The sequence below is a fragment of the Papio anubis genome, chromosome 2 (genome assembly GCF_008728515.1).
Source record: "Papio anubis isolate 15944 chromosome 2, Panubis1.0, whole genome shotgun sequence".
In the NCBI taxonomy this organism is placed as follows: Eukaryota; Metazoa; Chordata; class Mammalia; order Primates; family Cercopithecidae; genus Papio; species Papio anubis.
This window is the reverse complement of record NC_044977.1, coordinates 40,270,964-40,294,069: the sequence shown is the minus strand read 5'-3', so window position 1 is coordinate 40,294,069 and position 23,106 is coordinate 40,270,964. Positions and strand designations below refer to the sequence as shown.

The 23,106-nt window shown below is 43.5% G+C and overlaps 1 protein-coding gene across 1 annotated transcript in view; it reads left to right on the top strand.

Moving 5' to 3' along the window:
* Positions 1-13,918: 13,918 nt before the first annotated feature.
* The window catches only part of FSTL1 (follistatin like 1), a 54,277-nt gene continuing 45,089 nt past the window's right edge, over positions 13,919-23,106 (top strand). The window contains exons 1-2 of the mRNA XM_003893980.3: positions 13,919-14,091; positions 14,241-14,303. Of these exons, the coding sequence (XP_003894029.1) occupies positions 14,241-14,303 (63 nt within the window). The 5' untranslated portion in view covers positions 13,919-14,091. The remainder of the gene's footprint in view (positions 14,092-14,240; positions 14,304-23,106) is intronic.

Below are 23,106 nucleotides of genomic sequence, written 5' to 3'. Positions count from 1 at the left end.
CAGTGCAAGGACGCATGAGGATGTGAGCCACTTGAATCTGCATGAGAATCACTTGCACCCAGGAGGCGGAGGTTGCAGTGAGCCAGTATCACAGGGAGGCTATCACCTCTGTCCTAACCATAGACTTCCAAGATTGGGGAGCACAACACATTTCACAGAGACCTAGAACAATAGCTTCACATTGTCTCAGTCTGAGTTCTAGTCACCCACTTTCATTTTCTCCATCTGGTATTTATTCTCCCAAAGACAGCGGACTGAATCAGCTTGTCACCATCCCACCATGGAGCGCCCCTTTTCGGTCAGTCTCTGTGACTCTTGGTCTCAATCATGTCCAACTTGTACCTATTAGATTTTGACTCAAGGGAAAAAATCTGTTGTTCCATCATTTATGGCCAGGATAGCAAGATAAGCACATAGTATATGAGAACCATCCGGAAGACAGCTGGGGGCATGACAGAAATTTCAGCCTGCATAGCCTGTCTTTTAATTTATATTTAGTAAGTTCTGTTTTATAACTTCAGAGTTGCCTTAAGTGCAGGAAATGCAATGGCCGCTGGTAAATTGCAGAGATTAAAGAATTGAAAAGTTTCACTGTCACCATGTGCAGAAAAGTGTTAACATGGCAGAGCTGAGACTACTGGACTTAGTAAGTGCTGATTGCAAGGCTTGTCCACAGCTGGCATCAGAAAACTTGGATTTAAGGAGAGTCCCCACCACTCTCAGAACTGCCTGTGTAAACAGTATGGTTTATGCTGAACACTTGCTTTCCTTCAAGGAGTCTGAAATTCTGGCACGTGATAAAAAGAAGGTGCCTACGTGATCAGCCTCACAAAAAGCCTTGGTCACTGACTCGCTTATGAGCTTCCCTGGAGGACAACACTTGACGCGTGGTGTCCCAATTTGTTGCTGGAGAAATTTAGTGCATCCTGTGCGACTTCACTGGGAGAGGACTCTTGGAAGTGTGTGCCTGATTTCCACTGGTCTTTGCCCTACATGCCTTTTCCCCTTGCTGATTTTGCTTTCTATCTTGTCACTGCAATAAATCATAGCCATGAGCACAACTATAAGCTGAGTCCTGGGAGTCCCCCTAGTGAACCGTTGAACCTGGGAGTGGTCTTGGGGACCCCAATACACAGCCAATCATATCCACAGATTCTCATTTGTATTGGGGTAGCCTATCTCCTCACATTTAAAAAAGGAACCACAAGTCTTTTCCCTGCAGAGACATTACATTGCCCCTCTCTGCCTTCAATTACAGCTATACATTCATTACCGCTATTTAAGTCGGGAACTTGAAAGAATCAGCTTTCTTTGGAAGTAGCCATAAGAGACTAAAACTTTAATGAGGGCAAAGAGAAGACATCAAGGGGAAGAACCAGCTGGAGGAGGCTGCCATCTGATAGGCTCACTCTGAGTGGTTATTCAGCCGGTTAGTGGCAGCAATGCTATTTACCATAAAAAGCTGGTTAAAATGAGCATTTTCTGTCACACTCAGACATTCCTAATGAGCCAGATTCTTCCACGGCATGACCTTTTTGTGCAGGTCAGCTCCTTTGAACAGCTGCATTTATTCTCTTCCATTTTTAGGTTTTGCTGGCACATTAAAAATAATACCTAAGGGTCTGAAAGAAGCCATGTCACTGCTCAAAAGTGCCTGATTTACTCCTGGGGAGTAGCCCAGACCCTGAGAGAATCTCAATCTATGAGGTCTTATGATAAATGTCAGTGATTATGCTGATAATAGAGTGGTCCACCAAAACTATGCAAGGGAAGGCATTTTCTTTTCAGGAGGAGGGGGAAGCATGAACTGCTTCCTGTAAAGCCTATGACTGGTGCTTTAGCATCCTGCCTCTTCTCCCAAGGGAGTGGGTGAGAAGAAAGAAGGTATAGGAAGGAAACAGACTACAAGGAGGGAAAGAGAAGGAAAAGAAGTGGTCAGAGAATGAGGCAAAAGCTCGCTTCAGCTTTGAGCCTCTGGCCGTGAAAAATTCCCATCCCCAGGGGTCCTCTGAAAAGTGCTCAACCCCACCCATAACCTAATGCCACCGGTTATACTTCATGCTGCCCTGAGGCCATCCCCTCATCAGTCCCACCAGGCTTACTCTAACTGGAACTTACAGGAAGGTGGGCCCATCATTCTGATCAAACAAGCGGCCTCTCCAGTCTCCTCATAAATTCTAAAGGCAGTTGTTTAGCCCTGTCTGGAATATCCAATGCCCTGTGCTCAGGAACAAGTCTGTGGTTCTTCTGTCCAAATCCTACATGTCTTCATGATGTCCCAGGCCGGGAAAGAGCCAGGAACCTGGACAGTGGTTGTTTTAGTCTGCCCAGGGTCCCTTCTTTGGAGAAATCTCTTCCTCCGTGCCATGTGGTTTGTGAAGCTATCAGTAAGAGTGTGCAGCCTGCTATAGAGATGGTATCATGACCCAAACACAGCCAACCACAGGACTGCCCCCTTGACAATGTGCTTCGTCCAAGGGGTGGGCACATGACACAAGCAGGGCCAACCAGAACCCTCCCCTGAGTTGGATCTATGGCCCAGGAGAACAGATGCTCTTCTGGCTAGGCTGCCAAGGCTGAAAGGATGGCATTTTAGGGCTTGCACCAGCTATCTTCTCAGCCACATGGAAAAAGTAAAACAGCTGAATAAGCTGAGAGTCTGGTGGGTGTGTGTGTGTGTGTGTGAGAGAGAGAGAGAGAGAGAGAGAAACTTACAGCATTGAGTTATGCCTTAGTTTATTAGTGCTAACTCTGGTAATTTAAACAATAGAAATTATCTTCTCACAGCTCTGGAGGCCAGAAGCCTGAAATCAAGGGTCAGCAGGGCAGGACTCCCTCAGTAGAGTCTGGGGAGAATCTGTTCCTGAATCTTCCAGCTTCCAATGGCTGCCAGCAGTTCCTGGCATCCCTTGACTTGTGGCCACATCACTCCATCCTCGTATCACCTTCTTTTCTGTGTGTCTTTTCTCTCCTGTCTGTGTCCAATCTTGCTCTGCCTCTCTTTTATAAGAATGCATATCATTGCATTTACACCCCACCCAATGATAATCCAGAACAAATCACTCCTCCCAAGATCCTTAAGTTAATCACATATTTGCCATATAAGATAATAATATTCGCTCTTTGCCACATTAGGTAAAATTTACAAGTTCCAGGAAGTGACTCTGTTTTGGGTATGCTTTTTAGCCTATCACAAGTCCCATTTGAGTCCCCAAGACTTTAGATTCCACAGTTCTTCCTTCAGCCCCATGAGCCACCACAGTAGACTCCTCATCAGCCAGTAAGTTCCTTCCTGGCCCAGGCTAGCATGAATGGGTTCAGTCACTTGTATTAAGGGTGTCTTAAATAACACACATCCCTATGTCTGCAGCAGGCTGGGCAGTGGAGGAAATAGCAAGGCGCAGTAGACAGAACATTTGCTCTTTCATGAGTGTTTGGGAAAATCACTTTCCTTTCCCAGCTCTGCTGTTTCATAATCTTTGCAAATATTAAGCTTAAAGGACTATTGCATTTGTTTATGCTATCTTATTTTTTAAATACCCTGTAATTATATTTATGGCTTGATGATCATTTAAGGATTTCTTTCAAATGTGATTTTAAAAACCCAACCTAAGAGGCTTGAGCAAAAAGAAGCAGGTAACAAACCTAAAATGTCTAGGGCTATATCAGGTACAGCTTGATTTGAGGCCCTAATGATGCCACTGGACTCCATCTCCTGGTGCTGCCTCTTCAGGATTGGCAGTATCTCAGGCCCAGGCAGTGGCTCCCTGCGGCTTCAGAGTCACACTATCCAGTAGCCAGGCCAGCAGAAAAGAGAGTCAGCCTCCCTAATGAGTAAACAAGTCTTGGAATTGGATTTCATTCACTCTATTGGTCTAACTTCTGTTGAATTCCTATTCAAAGTAATCACTATGGTCAAGAGGATGAAATGTAGTGATTGGCTTATCCTAGGCCATTTGCATGGTTGAAGAGTGGAAGAAGAATGGTACTCCAGAGGGAAGGTGGATGTTGTTACCTGAAGTGTGGGGAAAGCATGCTGGGTGTGAAAGGAATCAATGTGTATTGAATACCATGACATTAAAAAATTTTATAAAATCCATTTATTCTTTGGGAGGCTGAGGCAGGCGGATCACAAGGTCAGAGATGGAGACTATCCTGGCTAACACGGTGAAACCTTGTCTCTACTAAAAATACAAAACAATTAGCCGGGTGTGGTGGTGGGCGCGTGTAGTCCCAGCTACTCAGGAGGCTGAGGCAGGAGAATGGTGTGAACCCAGGAGGCGGAGCTTACAGTGAGCTGAGATCACACCACTGCACTCCAGCCTGGGTGACAGAGTGAGACTCCATCTCAAAAAAAAAAAAAATCCATTTATTTATCCAAATGAATAGGTCTGCCAAGTTTGTAATGAATAGATGGATTATCATAAATCATAGTTTTATAAATATAATACAAAAATGTATATTACCAACTTGCAGAATTTTCCAAATTAATTTGAAGGAGATCGTGTGAGTTTAGTACCTTTAGACAGGGCAAAATAGGCATACATTCAAATTATGCATTACTTTGGATATGTCAATAAACACAAATATTTAATAGATATTTTATTTCCCCAAGTTGCTGATGAAACCATCTTATCACAGATGCTCTCAATGATTACATAAATGTCACCCTGAACATGATCAATTAACCATAATAAACATTGTACTCAACTCTCAAAGTGTTCTTTTGGCCTCAGTGTGTGATTCGATTTTCTGTAGCCATAGTTTTCAAACTTTGTAGTTACACATTACCACCAATGAGGCTAATATATACATTTAAAAACATGTAAAATATAAAATGAGTTAAAGATAAAATAATTAACATGCTTTTTTCTTTTTTCTTTTTATTTTTTCGGGATGGAGTCTCTGTTGCCCAGGCTGGAGTGCAGTGGCACAATCTCAGCTCACTGCAACCTCTGCCCCTTGCCTCGTGCCTCAGCCTCTCAAGTAGCTGGGATTACAGGGGCATGCCACCATACCCAGCTAATTTTTTGTATTTTTAGTAGAGGTACAGTTTCACTGTGTTGGCCAGGCTGGTCTCAAACTCCTGGCCTCAAGTCATCAGCCTGCCTCAGCCTCTGGAATTGCTAGGATTACAAGCGTGAGCCACCGCGCCTGGCCTAAAATAATTAACATTCTTTATTTTATTTATCAATGGTGAAAATACCTTTATGATCTCATTGAAAAAAAATAGTAGTACATTTAGTGAGCATGTTGTCATTACTTCATTTAGAATATATTTTCTAGACCCGGCATGGTGGCTCACATCTGCAATCCCAGCACTTTGGGATGCCAAGGCAGGCAGATTGCTTGAGCCCAGTAGTTTAAGACCAGCCTGGGCAACATGGGGACACCCTGTCACTAAAAAAAATACACAAAATTAATCAGCTTGGTGGCATACACTTGTAGTTCCAGCTACCCAGGAGGCTGAGGCAGGAACATCGCTTGAGCCTAGGATGTCGAGGTTGCAGTGAGCCATGATGACACCATTACACTCCATCCTTGGCAACAGAGTGAGACCCTGTCTCAAAAAGGAAAAAAAAAAAAAAAAGGAAAATATTTGCCTAACATTTTGTGACAGAGAGCTGAAGGTCTGATTCTAAATCCAGTTTATTTTGATATTTGGTATTATAGCTGTCAGAGCTGAAAAAGCTAACCCAGTGTTATGAGCTGAACTGACTGCTTCCAAATTCACGTTGAAGCCCACACCTCCATGTGACTGTTCAGAGATACGGCCTTTAAAGATATAATTAAGGTTAAATGAGGTCATAAAGGCAGAGTCCACATTAGATAGGACTCATGTCTTTACAAGAAGAGGGAGAGACACTAGGTAAGAGCCATATGAGGACACAGGGAGGAAGCAGTCATCTGCCTGCCAAGGAGAGAGATCTCAAAAGAAATCAATGCTGCTGGCACCTCATTCTTGTCATTCTGGCCTCCAGAACTGTGAGAAAATAAGTTCTTGTTGTTTAAGCCACCCAGTCTGTGATATACTTTTATGGCAGCCCTGGAAGATGAGAGCACCCACAAATATGGCTCTATTGGCTTGACTTTGGTCAAATTCCTACTCTTAATCACTATGGTCAAGGGGTTGAAATGTGGTGACTGGCTTATCCCAGGCCATTTACATGTTTGAAGAGTGGAAGAAGAATGGTACTCTAGAGTGAAGGTGGGTATTGTTACCTGAAGCGTGGCGAAAGCATGCTGGATGCGAAAGGAATCAATGTCTACCGAATATCATGACATTGACTTTCTACAGATACCATTGGCTCACCCACCAAATGACTCATTTTCCAGTGCTATAAACCATTCATGCAAAGGTGTTTTTTGTTGTTGTTGTTGAAACTTGTATCATAAATTCCCATCTGCTCTGGAAATCAAAATTAATTAAAAGGTTTTTTGTTTGTTTGGCTGGTTGGTTGGTTTCTGTTTGTTTGTTTTGAGACAGGGTCTCTCTCTGTCACCAAGGTTGGAGTAAAGTGGTGCCATCACAGGTCACTGCAGCCTCCACCTCCCAGGATCAAGTGATCTTCTCATCTTGGCCTCCCTACTCCCCCAGTAACTGGGACTACAGGGCAGTGCCACAATGCCCAGCTAATTTTTGTATTGTTTGTAGAGATGAGGTTTTGCCATATTTGCCCAGGCTAGTCTCAAATCCCTGGGCTCAAGTAATCCTCCCACTTCAGCCTCCAAAAGTGCTGGGATTACAGGTGTGAGCCACCATGCTGGGCCCAAGTTATTTTATTTTTATATTTTCAACAAATGAGTAAATAAACCACTGGAATTCTGTCTGAAGGTTTTTAAACAGGTTAGAAAATTTTGTGTAAGTTTTTAAAATGTGCATACACGAGAGTTTTTATGGTGCTACACTTTTATTGTTTTGGATAACAAAATAGCCTAATGATAAGACATTTCCAAACATCCCATTTCAAAATATTTTCTCCACTGCATAGTTCTTTTAAAAGGTAATTATTTTCTCACTCATTGTTAGCATCACATTTTATCTTGAAGGGATAGATTGTGTGTAGATTTTTTTAAAAATCAGATAGGTAACATTCTACTTGTTATCACATAAAAAGACAACAAAATAGGAACAGCTGTCTTTATGTCTAACAAAAATGTGTGTTTTCAAGTTCAACAACATTTAAGGCCTCTGTCCCGAGAACAACTACAAGCCATAGTGAGGTATAAAACATATTCAGAGTCACTTCCCAAGCCATTACTGTGTTATACTCTGTTATATTTTCAATGATAAAATTTAGAAAATTAACCACATCAGTGACTTCCTATAACGTGTTATGTAGCTCTGACCTCAGTGTCTTTGCTGCAGTAGTTTATCCATAAATCGTGCAGTGAAGGATTTCATGTGTGAGCATAGCTGTGAAACTTTACCCTGAATCCTTCCACTCCGTTCAAAACTGTCATTGCCCTGCGGCTTCACTTACACAGTTCTTCCAGAAAATATTGTTTTCATTAAATAATTTATTATTAAGAATAAATGTTAGCCAGGTGCATTGGCTCACGCTTGTAATCCCAGCACTTCGGGAGGCCAAGATGGGTGGCTCACTTGAGGTCGGGAGTTCAAGACCAGCCTGACCAACGTGGTGAAACCCTGTCTCTACTAAAAATACAAAAATTAGCCTGGTGTGGTGGCACGCGCCTGTAATCCTAGCTACTCGGGAGGCTGTGGTGACAGAATCACTTGAACCTGGGAGGCGGATGCTGCAGTGAGCCCAGATTGTGCCACTGCACTCCAGGTTGGGAAACACAGCGAGACTCTGTCTCAAAAAAAAAAAAAAGAAGAAGAATAAACCTTTTCCAGCATACCTTTCTTTAGTTGCTCACAAAAAAGCAGTTCTTTGTGTATCTCTTTATTGAAACGGAATCTAGTCAATATAATAATCTGAGAAACATTCGAGAGTTTTGTATTTTCATTCACTACATAGCAAATCTCCCACATGGTATAATTTACTCTAATACATTTTTGTTTTCCTGCTAATCTTCAGCTATATAAATACATATATATAAAAAACACATTTTATAGAGAATACATTATATGTAGAGTACATTTTATATATATAACACATTATATATATAATTTTTTCTTTGTCAGTTGATCTATAATCTATAAAAACAATGCTTATCACTGGCTTGCTGTTAATAAATATGTGGGCGAATCTCTGTTCGAGGCTCACAGCTCTGAAGGCTGTGAGACCCCTGATTTCCCACTCCACACCTCTATATTTCTGTGTGTGTGTCCTTAATTCCTCTAGCGCCGCTGGGTTAGGGTCTCCCCAACCCAGCTGGTCTCAGGAATTATATCTATATATAATTTTTTCTTTGTCAGTCCCAAGGATGTGTTCTGACCAAAGAATGCATTTTAGCTTGTTATCACATTGTTTTCCATGTACTATTTCTACTATTTCTGATTAAGCAATAAGACAATTATTTTCCTCAAGGTATGTCTTTTGTCACTAACAAATCTAAAAGGAAGTCTCTAAACATTTAATATTAAACTGAGTGAAATTTTCTAAAGTACTAAGTTGAGTATTGCATGTCTTCAGACATCACTGAAAAAAAAAATGAAAGGATTTGTCTTTATGTTCCAAACACCTGGTTTCTAAAGGTCTTGCAAATCCTAAGTACTTTTAATCAATATCTCAAAGCATACTTAGGATGAGGATGTGACTAATGATAATGAATGTGAATCTGTATTTCAAATAGCCTTATGGCTACTTTTGAATTTTTCGATTGACTTGTCTTCAGTCTCAGTCATTGTTGTCACTGTGTTAATGTGGCAGACATCGAGCTCTTTTTACAAGTAAGAAACTTGTCAGTTTTGCCCTTTTCCTATAAATAAGAAAAAGCTTTATTCTCAAAGTATAGTTTTTGTAGTTGAAATGTTTTTAATCTAGTTTAGTGAAAACTAGATAGTATGTAAATCCAGTTAAGTGGGCACACTGCAGTACATCACAATGTGTTAAAGGGAACTAGCTGTTGTCGGTCCCTTTGTGTAGGAAAACGTCCACTCTCCCCTCATAGTATTTGGCAAATGGGGTTTAACTCATGACTGTCTGACATGCGGACGAAATACTGGTGTCATAGTCAATTTATATATTCACAAAGTCAATTTCTATTTTCATATAGAAAATAAGTAAAAATAGAAGTTCTAATATTCTTCCTCTGTCTCCTGGGGATGCTGTACCCCACTTTTGAGAGCACAGATTTCATTGTAGGATGGCTGATTCACTACTGTAGTGACATTGGATACTCCCAGAATCCATTCCCTGCTTCTCCAGCCAACACTAGCCTGAGTCTCTTTCGGGTGGTTCCACTTGACATCAGTTTGGGGATGTCAAGAAACTCAATTTGGACTTCGAAACAGGATATCCTAGGACTTTTTTTTTTTTTTTTTTTTTTTTTTTTGAGGTAGGGTCTCTGTTGCCCAGGCTGGAGTGTAGTGTAGGATCATGAATTACTGCTGCCTCAACCTCCCAGGCTCAAGTGATCTTCCCACTTCAGCCTCCTGAGCCACTGGGACTACAGGTGCATGTCACCATGCCCAGCTAATGTAAAAAAAAAATCTGTAGAGATGGGGTCTTCCTATGTTGCCCAGGCTGATCTCAAACTGCTGGGCTCAAGCAATCCCCCCACCTTAGCCTCCCAAAGTGCTGGGATTATAGGCATGAGCCACCACACCCAGCCTCCTAGGACTTTTGTAGCAGCTCCAAAAAGAAGCTATGTCCCTCATCCACATGGTATAGTCCAAGGGTGTGAATTGGCCAGCACTGCAGCTAGTTTACCACCCTGATAGCATAGACTGGAGCTTCCAGGAGCCACACTGTGGCATTCGGGGATGAAATGAGACTGCTGAAGGTAGGGGCAAGAGAAGGCAAGAAATGGGATCTTTGGTGACCTTATTTGAGCTCCTGGATGAAGGCTTATCTAAATCCAGTCCTATCCATGGACTTCACAGCTGTAGGGGTCAATAAATTCCATTTAATTGTATAAACCATATTTAAGTTGGTTTCTCTGTCACCTGAAACAAAAAAAATCCCTCACTAATATAAACTGTCAGCCCTCTCATGCAGTTTGTTTTCTGATTTTTACTTATTTTCATCTTTTGCTTTATTTATTGCAGAGTTAACCATACGCCATAGCACAGTTTTATGATCAGTATCTGTAAGATCTCTCTAGTGAATTATTTCCATAGCAGTGCATCTTAATTACATGCTTACTGTGTACCAGGCACTATTCTAAGTACTTTACATATTGATACATTTAATCTGCACAATAACTCTATGAAATCAGTACAATTATTATCACGATTTTATAGATGAGGCAACTGAGATGCAGAGAGGTTAAGTAACTTGCCCAAGGTTACATAATAAGTAGTAAAGCCAAGATTTACTACCAAGGCAATTTTGTACCAAGGCAGTCTGTCTCATAAACCCATGCTGTTAATTGCTACAGTACACTGCAAAGATTACACTAGTCACATGCTAACATTGATATTGTCCAACTGTCTGATTTTTGCTGCCATTGTGATGAGTGTAAAGTGACATTTATAATTTACTGTGTAACTTTGGACAAACTACTCAAACTCTGTGTCTGTTTCTTCATCTGTAAATTGGAGATAATAAAATAATACTGATTTCAAACAGTTGTCGTACAATTTAAATGATAGTAGTGATGTTGAGTGTCTTTACTTATTGTCCATTTGGGGTTCCCTTTTTGGAAATTGCCTGTTCATACCTATTGCCCTTTTTTATTGGGTTTCCTGTCTTTTTCTTATTGATTTGCAGAGTGTGTGTATGTGTGTGTGTTATGAGTTACATGTCAGTTTTAGATATTTATACCTCCTTCTATCATTCTGTCTATGGTGCCCTTAGTTGAACAGGAATCTTTTGTTTCATTTTTATATACTCAAATCCATTCATTGTGTTCCAAATGTAGAGAGGATAAAGATATGAAAAACACTGTTTATGCTCTAAGCAACTTAAAAGTAGCTGGAGAATCAAGAACAACTATGAGAACAAGTGTTAAACATTGTATAGCAGTCTGCAATATGATGCCCCAAGTTGTAAGGCTGAGTAGCCAACAGTATAAACTTGGGAAAGTATCTAAATCTTCCTGAGCTTCAGTTTTATTTGGAAAACGGAAACAATTAAAAAAAAGACCTTTCCATTTACTGTATTTTTTAAAATTTTTATTTATTATTATTATTATTATTATTATTTTGAGATGGAGTCTCTCTCTGTTGCCCAATCTCGGCTCACTGCAACTTCTGCCTCCTGCGGTCAAGCAATTCTGGTGCCTCAGCCTCCTAAGCAGCTGGCACTACAGTTGCCCACCACCATACCCAGCTAATTTTTGTATTTTTAGTAGAGATGGGGTTTAATCATGTTGGCTAGGATGGTCTCGAACTCCTGGCCTCAAGTGATCCGCCTGCTTTAGCCTCCCAAAGTGCTGGGATTACAAGGCGCGAGCCATCATGCCCAGGCTCCTTTCCATCTATTGTGATAATTAAATAAAATAAGAGATGTTGAATGGTTCTCATAGTACCTGGTGTATAGTACCAACTACAATTTAGATGCAAAACAGATCAATGAGATAATAATGGCTATCATGTTTGGAGGTCTACTACCTGCCAGGCACTTTTTATATGTATCTGCTTAAATTTCACAACTCCCTGCAAGGCATTATCACTGCCATTTGTCGGACGCAGAAACCTAGGTTCAGAGGGCTTATTATTTGATGAAAGTCAGGCCACACAGCTAGTAAATGGCAGTGATAGGATGGAAAGCCAGATTGCTTTGACGTCAAACCTCCTGTGCCTTCTACTATGCCAAGCTGTTGTCAGAAAAGATACTAAGGAAGCAATGAAACTTGACGTGGTTCCTGAAAACAAAGCAAACAAACCAACCCAAGCATTTTAGTAGATAGGAGGAAGGGAGGAAAGATCATGCCAGATTCTGAGAGAGTGCAGTGGATCTGCAAGGGATGCAATGTATTGAGAGTTATTCGAGGGCAGAAGCAAAACTTTATCCACCATACTTCCCTTCAATCCTCACACAGTGACCAAGACAGAGTATCTGGTGCGGAACATTTATTCCCTAATCTTATTATCCTAACAGGGGAGCAGGAGTAAGTTGTCTGGCGAGTTTGAAAGAATTGGGCATGTGTCACTCTATCCCCTCAAGTTTGGGGAGCAGGCATGTCCCAGGAGGCACATGTTTTCTGCTCTTCCATGCAGTCAGTCTAGTTTTTACACAGGCAGGTTTTCCAGCTCTGCTTGTGACTGAGTGGACATGTTCAATTCTGGGCCCACTGTCCCTTCAGATCTAAAGTCATGGCTGCCATTCCAGCCTTTAGCAGAGACAAAGCTGACATTTTGCTCTCCATAAGTCTGACTCCTGCTGCTATCTCAATGGATTCTGAACTTACATGGGGACCATGGGTATTATCTTGAAGCCCCCTAAAGCCACAACAGTGGGCACTCAACAAACCAGCAGAGTGAAAATGACAAGTTCAGAGGACAATGAGGAGATGGGCCTGCTTTGAGTGGAGGAAGTACGCCGATGTAGTTGAAGAGAAGTTAGATGAACAGGGTGGGCCCAGTAGTGGACGGCTTATAAGAAGGGCAGAGTTTGGATTTGATGTGGGAAGAAGAGCGTTGAAAGTTTCTGAGTAGAGGAAGAACATGAACACTAGGAAGACAGTGTTTAAAATAAGGTAGCGAACGAATATGAAAATGGATTGCAGTAGAGACTACAGGGAAGAGACTGGAGCCCTAGGACAAAGAAAGGAGGTTTCTAGAATTTCTGAGTGAGGGAGGATGAAGGTCTGGCCTAGGAAAGTGGACATGTGAACGGAGGCGAGGGGATGCATATGAGATCTCAGCGGGTAAACTGCCAGGCTAAGGGTACAAGCCGGCTCTGAGAAAAGGAGATAGGTTTGAAGGCAACCACCCTGAAAGAGGTAGATGAGCAGGCCCTGAAGCTGGGGGAAGTGAGGCTTAGCCTTGGGCATGTGAAATCTGAGTTGCTAAGTGGATCTGTTCTCCGCATCAGTTATGGCAGGAAAGGCGCCTTAATCATGAGCATTTTAGGGAGTTAACCCTGTCAAAGAGGTAGCACACTTTCGAAGGCCAAGGGGTGGGACGAAGGTGGTGAAGATGGCAAGCCTGAACACAGAGGCTACTTGGGATGACAGGGGTGGGAGGAGGGACACAGGTGATGAGTGAGTGGGCGGAGAGGAGGGGGACACCACTCCCGGGCCCGAGGGAACGAGGGGATGAGGCTGCCGGCAAATGCTGGACTCAGGATCTTCCCAGCAGAGCAGGGCGCCCGCCACCTCACCCAGGACAATGCACCGTAGAACCCACAGCAGACTTCCCCACGCCGGGCGGTCTTCCCGGCCCTGCACCCACTTCCCGGTGCCCCGCTGCCCTGTTGCCGTGACACCCTCGACCCCGGGATGCGCGGTCTCCTCTGCCTCCCTGGGCCTCCCCCTTCAGCCTTGGGGGGCGGCTCCGCTTCCCAGGCCGCGGGACGTCTTTACCTCCAGGTTCCAGTCCCGGCCCTTCCCGGGCCCCCCGCGGCACCGCCCACCTGGCCACAGCCGCAGCCCGCCCGGGCGGCCGCCAGCCAGCAGCCCCTCCCGGGGTGGAGTTTCCCCTCCCCCTCCCCCTTTGTGGCAGGGCCCCACGGGACGCCCCCTCTGCCTCCGCTGCACGTCCAGTGGGACGAAGGGGCGCCGTACTAGGGGCCGTGCGGAGAGAGGGGTTCGGCGGCGCCAGGACTCCCGCGGGCTCCCCGGAGCAGGGGGCGGGAGGAGGGGGAGCGGGAGCCGCGGGGGCCTCTGCAGCAGAAGGGGGAGGAGAATGGGGAGGAGCTGGTGGGCAGGCAGGCGGGGAAGGAGAGGTCTTAAGGGGCGGCGAGCCCAGGTCGTATTTCCTCCGAGGCTGGCGATCGGCGGAGCTCCAACCTCCGCTTAGAGCTCGCTGCGGCCGTCCTGCCCCGTGCCCTCGGAGACCTGGACCGTACCACGGTGAGCGCAGGGCGCGAGGCGCGGAGGCCGGACTCTTCGGGCGGCCGGGGGTGCTCGGGCGGAGGGAGCGAGCCTGCGGGACCCGAGCAAGTTTCCCAGGTCGGCGCGGGGCCCGGCGCCTCAGACCCGCTCTCTTCTCTCTTCCGCAGATGTGGAAACGCTGGCTCGCGCTCGCGCTCGCGCTGGTGGCGGTCGCCTGGGTCCGCGCCGAGGTAGGCGAGGGGCCGAGGAGTCCGAACTCGGTCCCCGGGGCCGCTTGGGTCTGCGCGCTGGGCGGGTGGGCGCGCATCCTGGGGATGCTCTCCCGGGGTGGCGCTGCGAGTTTCAGTCCTTGGGGTGGGCCGGGGTGGAGCTGGGGGAATGCTGTGAACAGAAATGCTACTCACGAAACTTAAATCTCTAAAGCAGGAAAAGTAGTTCGGGCCGTAAGCGGGAGCCCCAACGCGGCTAACATGGAGGGAGAGCGGGGAGGAGGAGAGGGGACGGGCTGGGCCGACGGGGACGAGGCGGCGACTGGAGCAGCAGCGAGTTAAAAAAGGCGCCTCAGTTCCTTCCTTCACTTCAGAGGAGACAGAGTAGTTGGGGACTTTTCCCTCCCAAGTCTGTCTCCGGGGGACAGGGGCAGAGGAATCTCCGGATTCTTCTTTTGGGGCAAAATTAATTTTCCTTTCTCTCTTTTAAAGTGAGATCATGATTCCCTGAACTGTATTTTCTTCTTTGTGAAGTGCCCTCGGGTTATGTGTTATCATCTGGGCCATGTAACGGCCTTTTCCGAAATGTTCCCTGTAACGTTGCGCAAGTGTAAGAGAAAATCCATTGCTCTGCTCTTTGGGGGCTCGAGTTTCCAGTTAAAGCGTTTCAGCGCTTGTTTTTTTGTACCAATTTTTTCAACTCTAACGACCTTCCTGAGACACTACAAACAAACCAACAAACTCTTTGCTCAGAAGCCCCTCCATTAACTCAAAGGTTTATGGACAGAAAATAAACAATTCTAAATTCCCCGGGCTCCAGTCTCCAGGAAAGTGAGGTCAGAAACTAAACATTTGATAATTATGGCAGGAAATATGGAAGGAATTAAAAAGCATGAGGGAGAAGAAATGGAATGCACATTACAAAAGAAATAGCTCCCTGGTGGGTGGTTTATGCTCCCCGTTTGAATTTTTTCCTTCATATTACAGTTTAACCACACCCTTAGCATCGCAGCTTGACTCTGCCCAAAAAAGTCATAAATGCATACAAGGTCTTCACAATTTTTAAAAAATACGCATTGGTCTGAATTCTCATTTAATTCACCACTACGTTGTTGATTGAGGTGGAAACTCAACTGTTTTTACTCCCAATGAAATAAAAGTAGCTAGTATTTATTAAATATCTGCTGTGTTGTAATAGAATTCCACTTTAATGACAGATACATTGAGTCAGAGAAGGTTACCCAATGCTCTCAGCTACTAAATGCTAAGGGTGGGATTTGAACCCAAACAGTCTGGCTCCGGACCCAAGGCTCTTGACTACTAGACCACACCACTTCCAAGCACAATGGTTTAACATTTACCAAGTACATTTTTGTATACCACACATTGGGCTATGTACATTACTTGCAGTTATTTCTTTTAAAGCTCCCAAACCCTATAATGTAGGTTTTATTATCCCGATTTTACAGAGCAGGAAACAGGTTTAAGGAGATTAGGTAACTTGCCCAGGGTCATACAACTAGTTAGCTCTGAAGCAGGATCTGAGCCCACCTGTCTATCTTTGGAGCCCATCTTGAATTCCATGTCTGCTTCTTACCCATTTGGTTTCCAGGGTTTACATTTGAGGGAGTATTCCCCTTCACTGGCTGATGTAGCCCTGGTTAAGAAACATTCCTCCATCCCCTGCTGTGGCCCTCAAAAGGCAGCTGCAGACCAGTGATGGATGAGGTGGATCCCTGGTTGGTTTTCCAGCAGGCTTAAGAATTGCCAGCCAGTGTGTGAAATCACTCAGTGAACTGGAATGCAAATATGAGGTGTGAGGAGGCTGTTGGTTCACTCACCAGGCTGTGTGGCCCAAGTTCTGGGATCTATTCTAGGCGGCCTGCAAGACACACACCCCTCCCAACCCCCTTCCTCACAGGGAAAACTTATCCCTGGTAGGAAGTTCCCCCAGCAGCAATTTCCTGCTGGAGGTAGAAGAGCATCCAGTGCTCTCACAGAATTCCCAGGCAAACTCTACAGGGAAGAAGGCAAAATAGAGAAGTACTGAGATGTAAAAACAGAGTGTGTTGGTGGAGAAAGGAGGCTGTAAACTCAGTGTGTGGAAATGGTCACAATGAAAAGAGCGAGGGGTGGGTATGAGCTAGGTTACATTCCATGGCTCCAGGTTATTAAGGATTATTATCTTTTAATTATTCCAACTTCCTGGTGCCTGGCCAAGTAACAGTTGGCAAGTTTTTAATCCATTTAATAATAATATACCTTTAACTATTGATGAGGAGGTACATTAACCCTCTCCCTCTGGGAATGGAAATTTGGATTTTTTTTAAAGCATTTTATCTTGTAGTTAGTGGTGCTTGCCGTTTAAATGTCTTCCTTGTTAACTCTAGGGACGGTCTGCAGAAATGGTCACATCATGATATTTACAGTCTTTATTGACAGGAATCTATTGTAAACTTTAAATCAGCTAAAATTGTACGAATATTGTTGAACTTTTTAGAAATGAAATTTAGAAAATAAATTGAGGTGTCTTGGTGCTTTCTTGCTTTTTTGCAACCGTAAATATTTAATTCAGCATATTTTAAAAAAATTTTAATCGCTTTACAAATCATGTTGATGTTTGAAGCAGCCAGAGCCTCTGTAGTAAACTTCAGAATCAGAGTTGCTCACCACTTGGGAAAAGGTAATTGTCATCAGTATTAATGCCAGTCTATGTCAGTCCCATTTGGTTAGATTCTCAAAATTATTAACAAAAGTCATTAAGGAGCCTGGGCTTAGGGGCTCATGCCTGTAGTCCCAGCACTTTGGGAGGCCAAGATGGGAGGACTACTTGAGTCCAGGAATTTGAGACCAGCCTTGGCAACATGGTGAGACCATATCTCTACAAAAAATAAGAAAATTAGTTGGGCATGTTAGCACACGCCTCTGGTCCCAGCTACTCAGGAGGCTGAAGCAGGAAAATCACTTGAGCCCAGGAGGTTGAGGCTGCAGTGAGCCATGATGGTGCCACTGCACTCCAGCCTGAGCAACAGAACGAAACCTTGTATTTAAAAAAATAGAAACAAACTCATTAAGCAGAGTGTCATATTGTTTTGAATGTGTTTCATGGTCTCCTACTTCCTTGGCACCTCGTGATTGCTGTCTCATTGCTGCTTCTCTTTCTTACCTGCTCATTCTCTTACTACTCTGTCTGCAGCTTATACCTTCAGCCAGCCTCCCTCCAGATTCTGCCACATCCACCTGAGCACACACACCCATGCACTCTGTAGTCTGCTTGAAAGAGGGTACTGGGTGCAGCGTATGTCTCTAGATGTGTGTAGATTAACATGTGAATGGACTAGGCAGAGAGGGCAGCAGCAGAGGGAATGCCTCCACTAACAATTACACAGATACGCCTTTTCTAGATTATCTGGGGAGGGGCCTGTGTGAGCCTGCTCTTCAACCCTTTCCCATCCCCTTCACATTGGGAATTACTGCAGTTCATTGAGAAGTGTTGATGGTGGATGCATGGTACGGAGCCTGGGAAAATGTTAAGAACACAGGCGGTAGTGTGTGTGCCCTTGAAGCTCAGTCAGTGGTTATCTGTCACTCTTAACATGACGGGCTGAAGAGAACCCTGTGAGCCCAACTGCCTGCTTTAGGAAGACAGCCCTGGCAAGTACCCAAGCATATCCCAACTCTCCTTTGGTGGATGTCTCTGCTGTCACTATGATTCCCAGCATTCCAGGTCTAGAAATTCATTATGATAAGTCACATGTACAGTTGACTGATTTGTAGTTCAGAATCCTCGTTCCAGTAAGGGATCCATGCTTGAGCCATGAACTTTGAGTGCTTTACCTAAGAGAGAACAGTAACAATTCTACAAACAGATGTACTTCACTTAGCTCTAGACGTGCAATACTAGAAGATTATGAGGGCTTTGTCCTTCTGAGGCCACGTTTCTTAACCTCATTTGTACCCTATTATCAGCATATAGTTAACCACTAGGGGTTTTATTCGGGAGCTCCTCTGTGTTCTTTAGAATTGTTCTGATGGTAGACTCAAGTAAGCCTTGCATCTAACCCGTATCTCTGACTGCATCTTCTTGGAGCCACAACTTGTATTATTAACAAAGCTAAAGAGATCACTAAAATGATCTCTTGCTTGTTTATCCTTTGGTAAATAAGCTACTTGTTGCAATTCTAGAGACCACTGCTGGAAATTGGGGTGTAAAACATAGCAGGGATTCTGTGGACTAGCCAGAACAGAAGGACAAGCACCCAGCATATGAGGCCCTGGCCATTGCAAGTGGCTTTAGAAGGTGGACACGTTACAGTTCTCTTAGAACTCTCTGGATTGGGTGACAGAAACCAAGACTCCATCCCCAGGCTCACAGAAGCAAGTTGGAGAGGAACCATGAGGTGACAATCTGGTTGTGGGCTGAGGTGGATGTAATGATCCCAGAGGAAGTGCCCCAAAGATGAAAAGAAAGTCTTCAAAGTCAGTGAGGCAGAGCAACATATGCTGCCACAAGAACAGAAAGTAAAGGATGAGCTGTAAATACCAGTGATCACATATGAGAATTGAAAATGTCATGAATTCTTTGTCTTAGTCCTCTTCAAATAACTGGACGTCTGGCAGAATGTTTCTAACAGACATAAATTTATTAGCTTAATGATACCAGTTAATAGGGAAAAGTAGAGTTAGATAGGTTCATGTTGTAAGCCAGATGAATAATGTCCTCAGAAGGCAAATGCATACTTTTTGTCTAGGATGCTCTATTCTGACTCCTGCTATTTTGGCAAGGGGCACTTTCTCTAAGAGGACGCCATGAATGGCGTGGCCTTCCCTTCACTGTCCTCATCGAGCCTATTCCCTCCTGCAGCTGAGCGCACCTGGTACTCAGGTGACCTGAGTCACAGTGAAGCACAGGGCATGGTCTCTGCCCTCAAATTATTTACAATCTAGTGGTGGGTCCAGGTGCTTTAAATCGTGGCAGCTACAGTTTATATTATTATAACTATATAGTAACTAGCAGTTTTATACTTATTATTGCTGTTTGTTTTTTAAATTTACATTAATGTAGGGCTTTCCTTTGTAAGATCCTTTTATGGTAGCAAAATGCACAAATCTTCCATGTATAGCTTCATGAACTTTTACATCTGGCCCATGTTGGCACCATCCAATAAGACGGAGGGAGTCGGTACAGAAAGGAGGCTATGAACCTGTGTGTTACCATGAAGTTACATACAGAAAAGTTACCATGAAGAAAATGAGGGATAGGGATGATCTAGGGTACATGACTCTGTGCCCAAATACAACCATCTTTTAATCTGTCTCTTCTCTTGGTGTCTAGCCCAGGTAACATTTGGCAAGTTTTTAATCAATGTTTTAACAACAGCAAACCTTCAATAATTGATGAAAGGTAAATTAACCCTCTATATGAGATTTACTATTTGGATGTTATTTTTAACATTTTAACTCGTTAACAATAGATGGCTTTCCTTGTTAGCTACAAGGATGTGCAGCAAACACAGTGAAATACAGCCTTTGTTGACATGAATCTGTTTTAGTAAACTTTAGATCAGCTTTGGGGAGCTTTCTTGACTGTTTTGTGGATGGATAGATATTCCAGGACTCACTGTAATCTATATTAAATTCAGCAAAGAACTCAAATCATTCTGTTAGACCACTTTGCCCTGGTCATTATTACTTTTGAAAGGACTCTACATAAGATGTCAGTCATGTTATTTATGACAGGAAAAAACTTAACACTGACTACATAGTCAACCATAGGAGAAGGGTTAAATAAATCATGGAACAGCTATATGTGCCACCAAAAGCATTTACAAAAACATTTTGAAGCTCTGGCAAATGATTATAATTTAATTTAGAAAGCACACACCCCCCAGCTTTATTCTCACAACTGTAAACATTTATAGAAAAGTACAAACAAATGTGTTAGGAATTATCTGTAGGTAGTGGATTTATGGGTCATTTTATTCTTTGTCCTAGTCTTTTCTATATTCTCTCAGCTTTTAATTAGCATATTTTATTTTCATATTTTATCAGAAAATAACATACTAACTTTTTTATTTAAATAAAATACCACATGTTAGGAGAAGGGAAAATTCCTCTTGAAGAAAGGAGGGGATCACAAGAATCGTCACGATGTCAAGGCACTGGATGCAATATCCAAGGGGCAGGACTTCAGGGATTGCTTAAGGAGAAAAAGGTGGGGTGGTAAATGGCCTTTCAGAGATGGCACAGACATGACATACATATTACCACTACCCTCTCCCTTACCCATGACACACATTTCTAATCAATCATAGAATTCTTTCCTACTGAACTTGGAGAAGGTTTGAAAATCCTACTCAGCAATGTTCTAGGTAGCCACTAGCAATGAGAGTCTATATGAGATGAAAGCTATTTACCATCCCTGCTGGAAAAATCAGTCCAATTTGACAAACATTGACACATCTTTAGCCAAAATTAAGATAATTAGAAGGCAGAGTTTGGGACTGTATGAAACTGACAAAAACAACATGGGGTAATAGGTGATAGAACTGGGTTAGCAAATGGATGAAATGTCAGGAAAACAGCACTTACACCAGATTTTGGCCCAAGCTTCTAAGCTCTTTGGATGAATCTGAACACCTTAAAATAAGCCAGACCCTCTAACATTGTCCCCATCAACAAAATATGATGAGAATTTTCTTGGCTATTCTGATGAAGTAAACAGTTGCTCTGCTAAAGTTCTAAGAGCTGCTGCTGTCACAGATAACAGCTTTTGCATTAGCAGCAGCCTGGCAGTAACTTGCTAATAGAATGCTCTTTGGGTATTTGGAGTACAAAATAATTCCCATAAATCTTCATTTCCTGCTTTGGTTGGAGGATTTCCATTTAATCTTTTCGTAGACTTTAGATGCTCATTTGGAAGCCATCACCAATCAGCTATTCCCAGGATTAAGTCTGAATGTATGCCCCCCATATATCCCTTGAATAATCCTGGACACTATTTGTGACCAGCCAAGCTGTTGCCAAACAAGTCATGTGATACATGACAAAAGCTATCACATGTTGCAGGCCCAGATTTACACGTGCATGCATGTGTGCGTGTGTGTGTGTATGTCATGGGATATTGGCTTGAATTGATGTAAGGAAAACATCTCTCTGTCTTTCTATACTTTTTGTTGTTTCAAGATTTAAAATCCTATGTCTGAGGCAAAATTTGTCTTTTCTCCTGTCTTTCCTCTTATCCTTCAATGACAGTTAATAAGTGTAATTTATTGATCTACAGAAGTGTCAGGCATTATGCTAATCAGTTTGCACATATGCTACTATTAGGAACAGTGTCGGACTAAAAAGCCTTACCATACAGATCCCTGTTCTGAAGGAGCTGCTACCACCATAGCTTCTTGGCCATTAGGGGTCGGATGTAAGGGCTTTAGCAGAAATTCCCCTTCCTCACCTCTTGCCACTACTTCAGAAAATCCTGAAACATGGCAGTGGGATAGATGGCCCCTGCCCTCTCGGAATTTGGAAGACTCCACTTGGGGAGCTGGGGCCCTTTTCAGCCTGTCCACCTAATCAGTATGGCCAGTAGATGGCAGCTTTTTGTGTGGAACTTTATCTTACCTTGTGACCATTCCAGAGGTCTGCTGTTTTTCTCTTCCCGTTTTCCTTGTCTTGTCTTGTTCTCATTTCTGGGTGTCTCCAAGTCTGCTTTTTTTTCTTTTTCTTTTTTTTTTTTTTGAGATGGAGTCCCGCTCTGTTGCCCAGGCTGGAGCACAGTGGTGCCATCTTGGCTCACTGCAACCTCCTCCGCCTCCCGGGTTCTAGTGATTCTCCTGCCTCAGCCTCCTGAGTAGCTGGGATTACAAGCGCCTGCCACCACACCCGGCTAATTTTTGTATTTTTAGTAGAGATGGGGTTTCACCTTGTTGGCCAGGCTGGTCTCGAACTCCCAACCTCAAGTGATCCACCTGCCTCAGCCTCCCAAAGTGCTGGGATTAGAGGCGTGAGCCACGATGCCAGGCCTAAATCTGTCTTTTTCACAGACTCTGTAACAAACCCATTTTGTTATTAAGAGCAACATTGTAGAACAATGAAAGAGTCTCACTTAGAAATCCTGCTCTGCCCTTTTCTGGGCACCTTTTTAAAGTCATGTAATGTCTCTAACTTGTAGCTTCAGTTAAGAGCGAGGGCTTTGAGGCAGTGGACTGAGTTTGAATTCTGGCCTTGTCTAGCTGTGAGCCTTGTGCAAGTTACTTAACCTCCCTGAAGTCACTTTCCTTACCAGTAGAATGGGAATCATTCCGTGTCTCTGCCTGTCTACTCGATTAGATCATGGAAAAGATCTCCTCCACTCATGGTATATAGTCAACACCAAAAACAAATACTTGCAAGAAATGAAGGGCCACTTACCAGTCCCTACGAGGCACGGACAAAGAATGTTTTTGACTAATGATTTCACCAAGAGAATTCTCAATATACAAATAAACATCCACTAGGCATTGTCTTTATTTGCATAGCCTTTGTGCTGGCTCAGGTTGTTACTCTGATACTGATTTAACCTTGAGAGGAAGTATAACATAATGGCTTAGTGCTCAGACCTGGAAGCTAGATTAAATCCTAGCACTGCCCTTAGTAGCCATGTGATCTTGGGAAAACTACTTAAAACCTCTCTGAGCCTGTTTCCCCATCTCTAAAATGTGCTTAATCCAGAGTATCTACCCCATAGGTTAGTTGTGAGAATGAAATAAGCTCTTACATGTAAAGCAGAGTGTTTTGGCACACAGTGTGCAGTGTTAGTTGGTATTATCATCCTCATGACATCTCT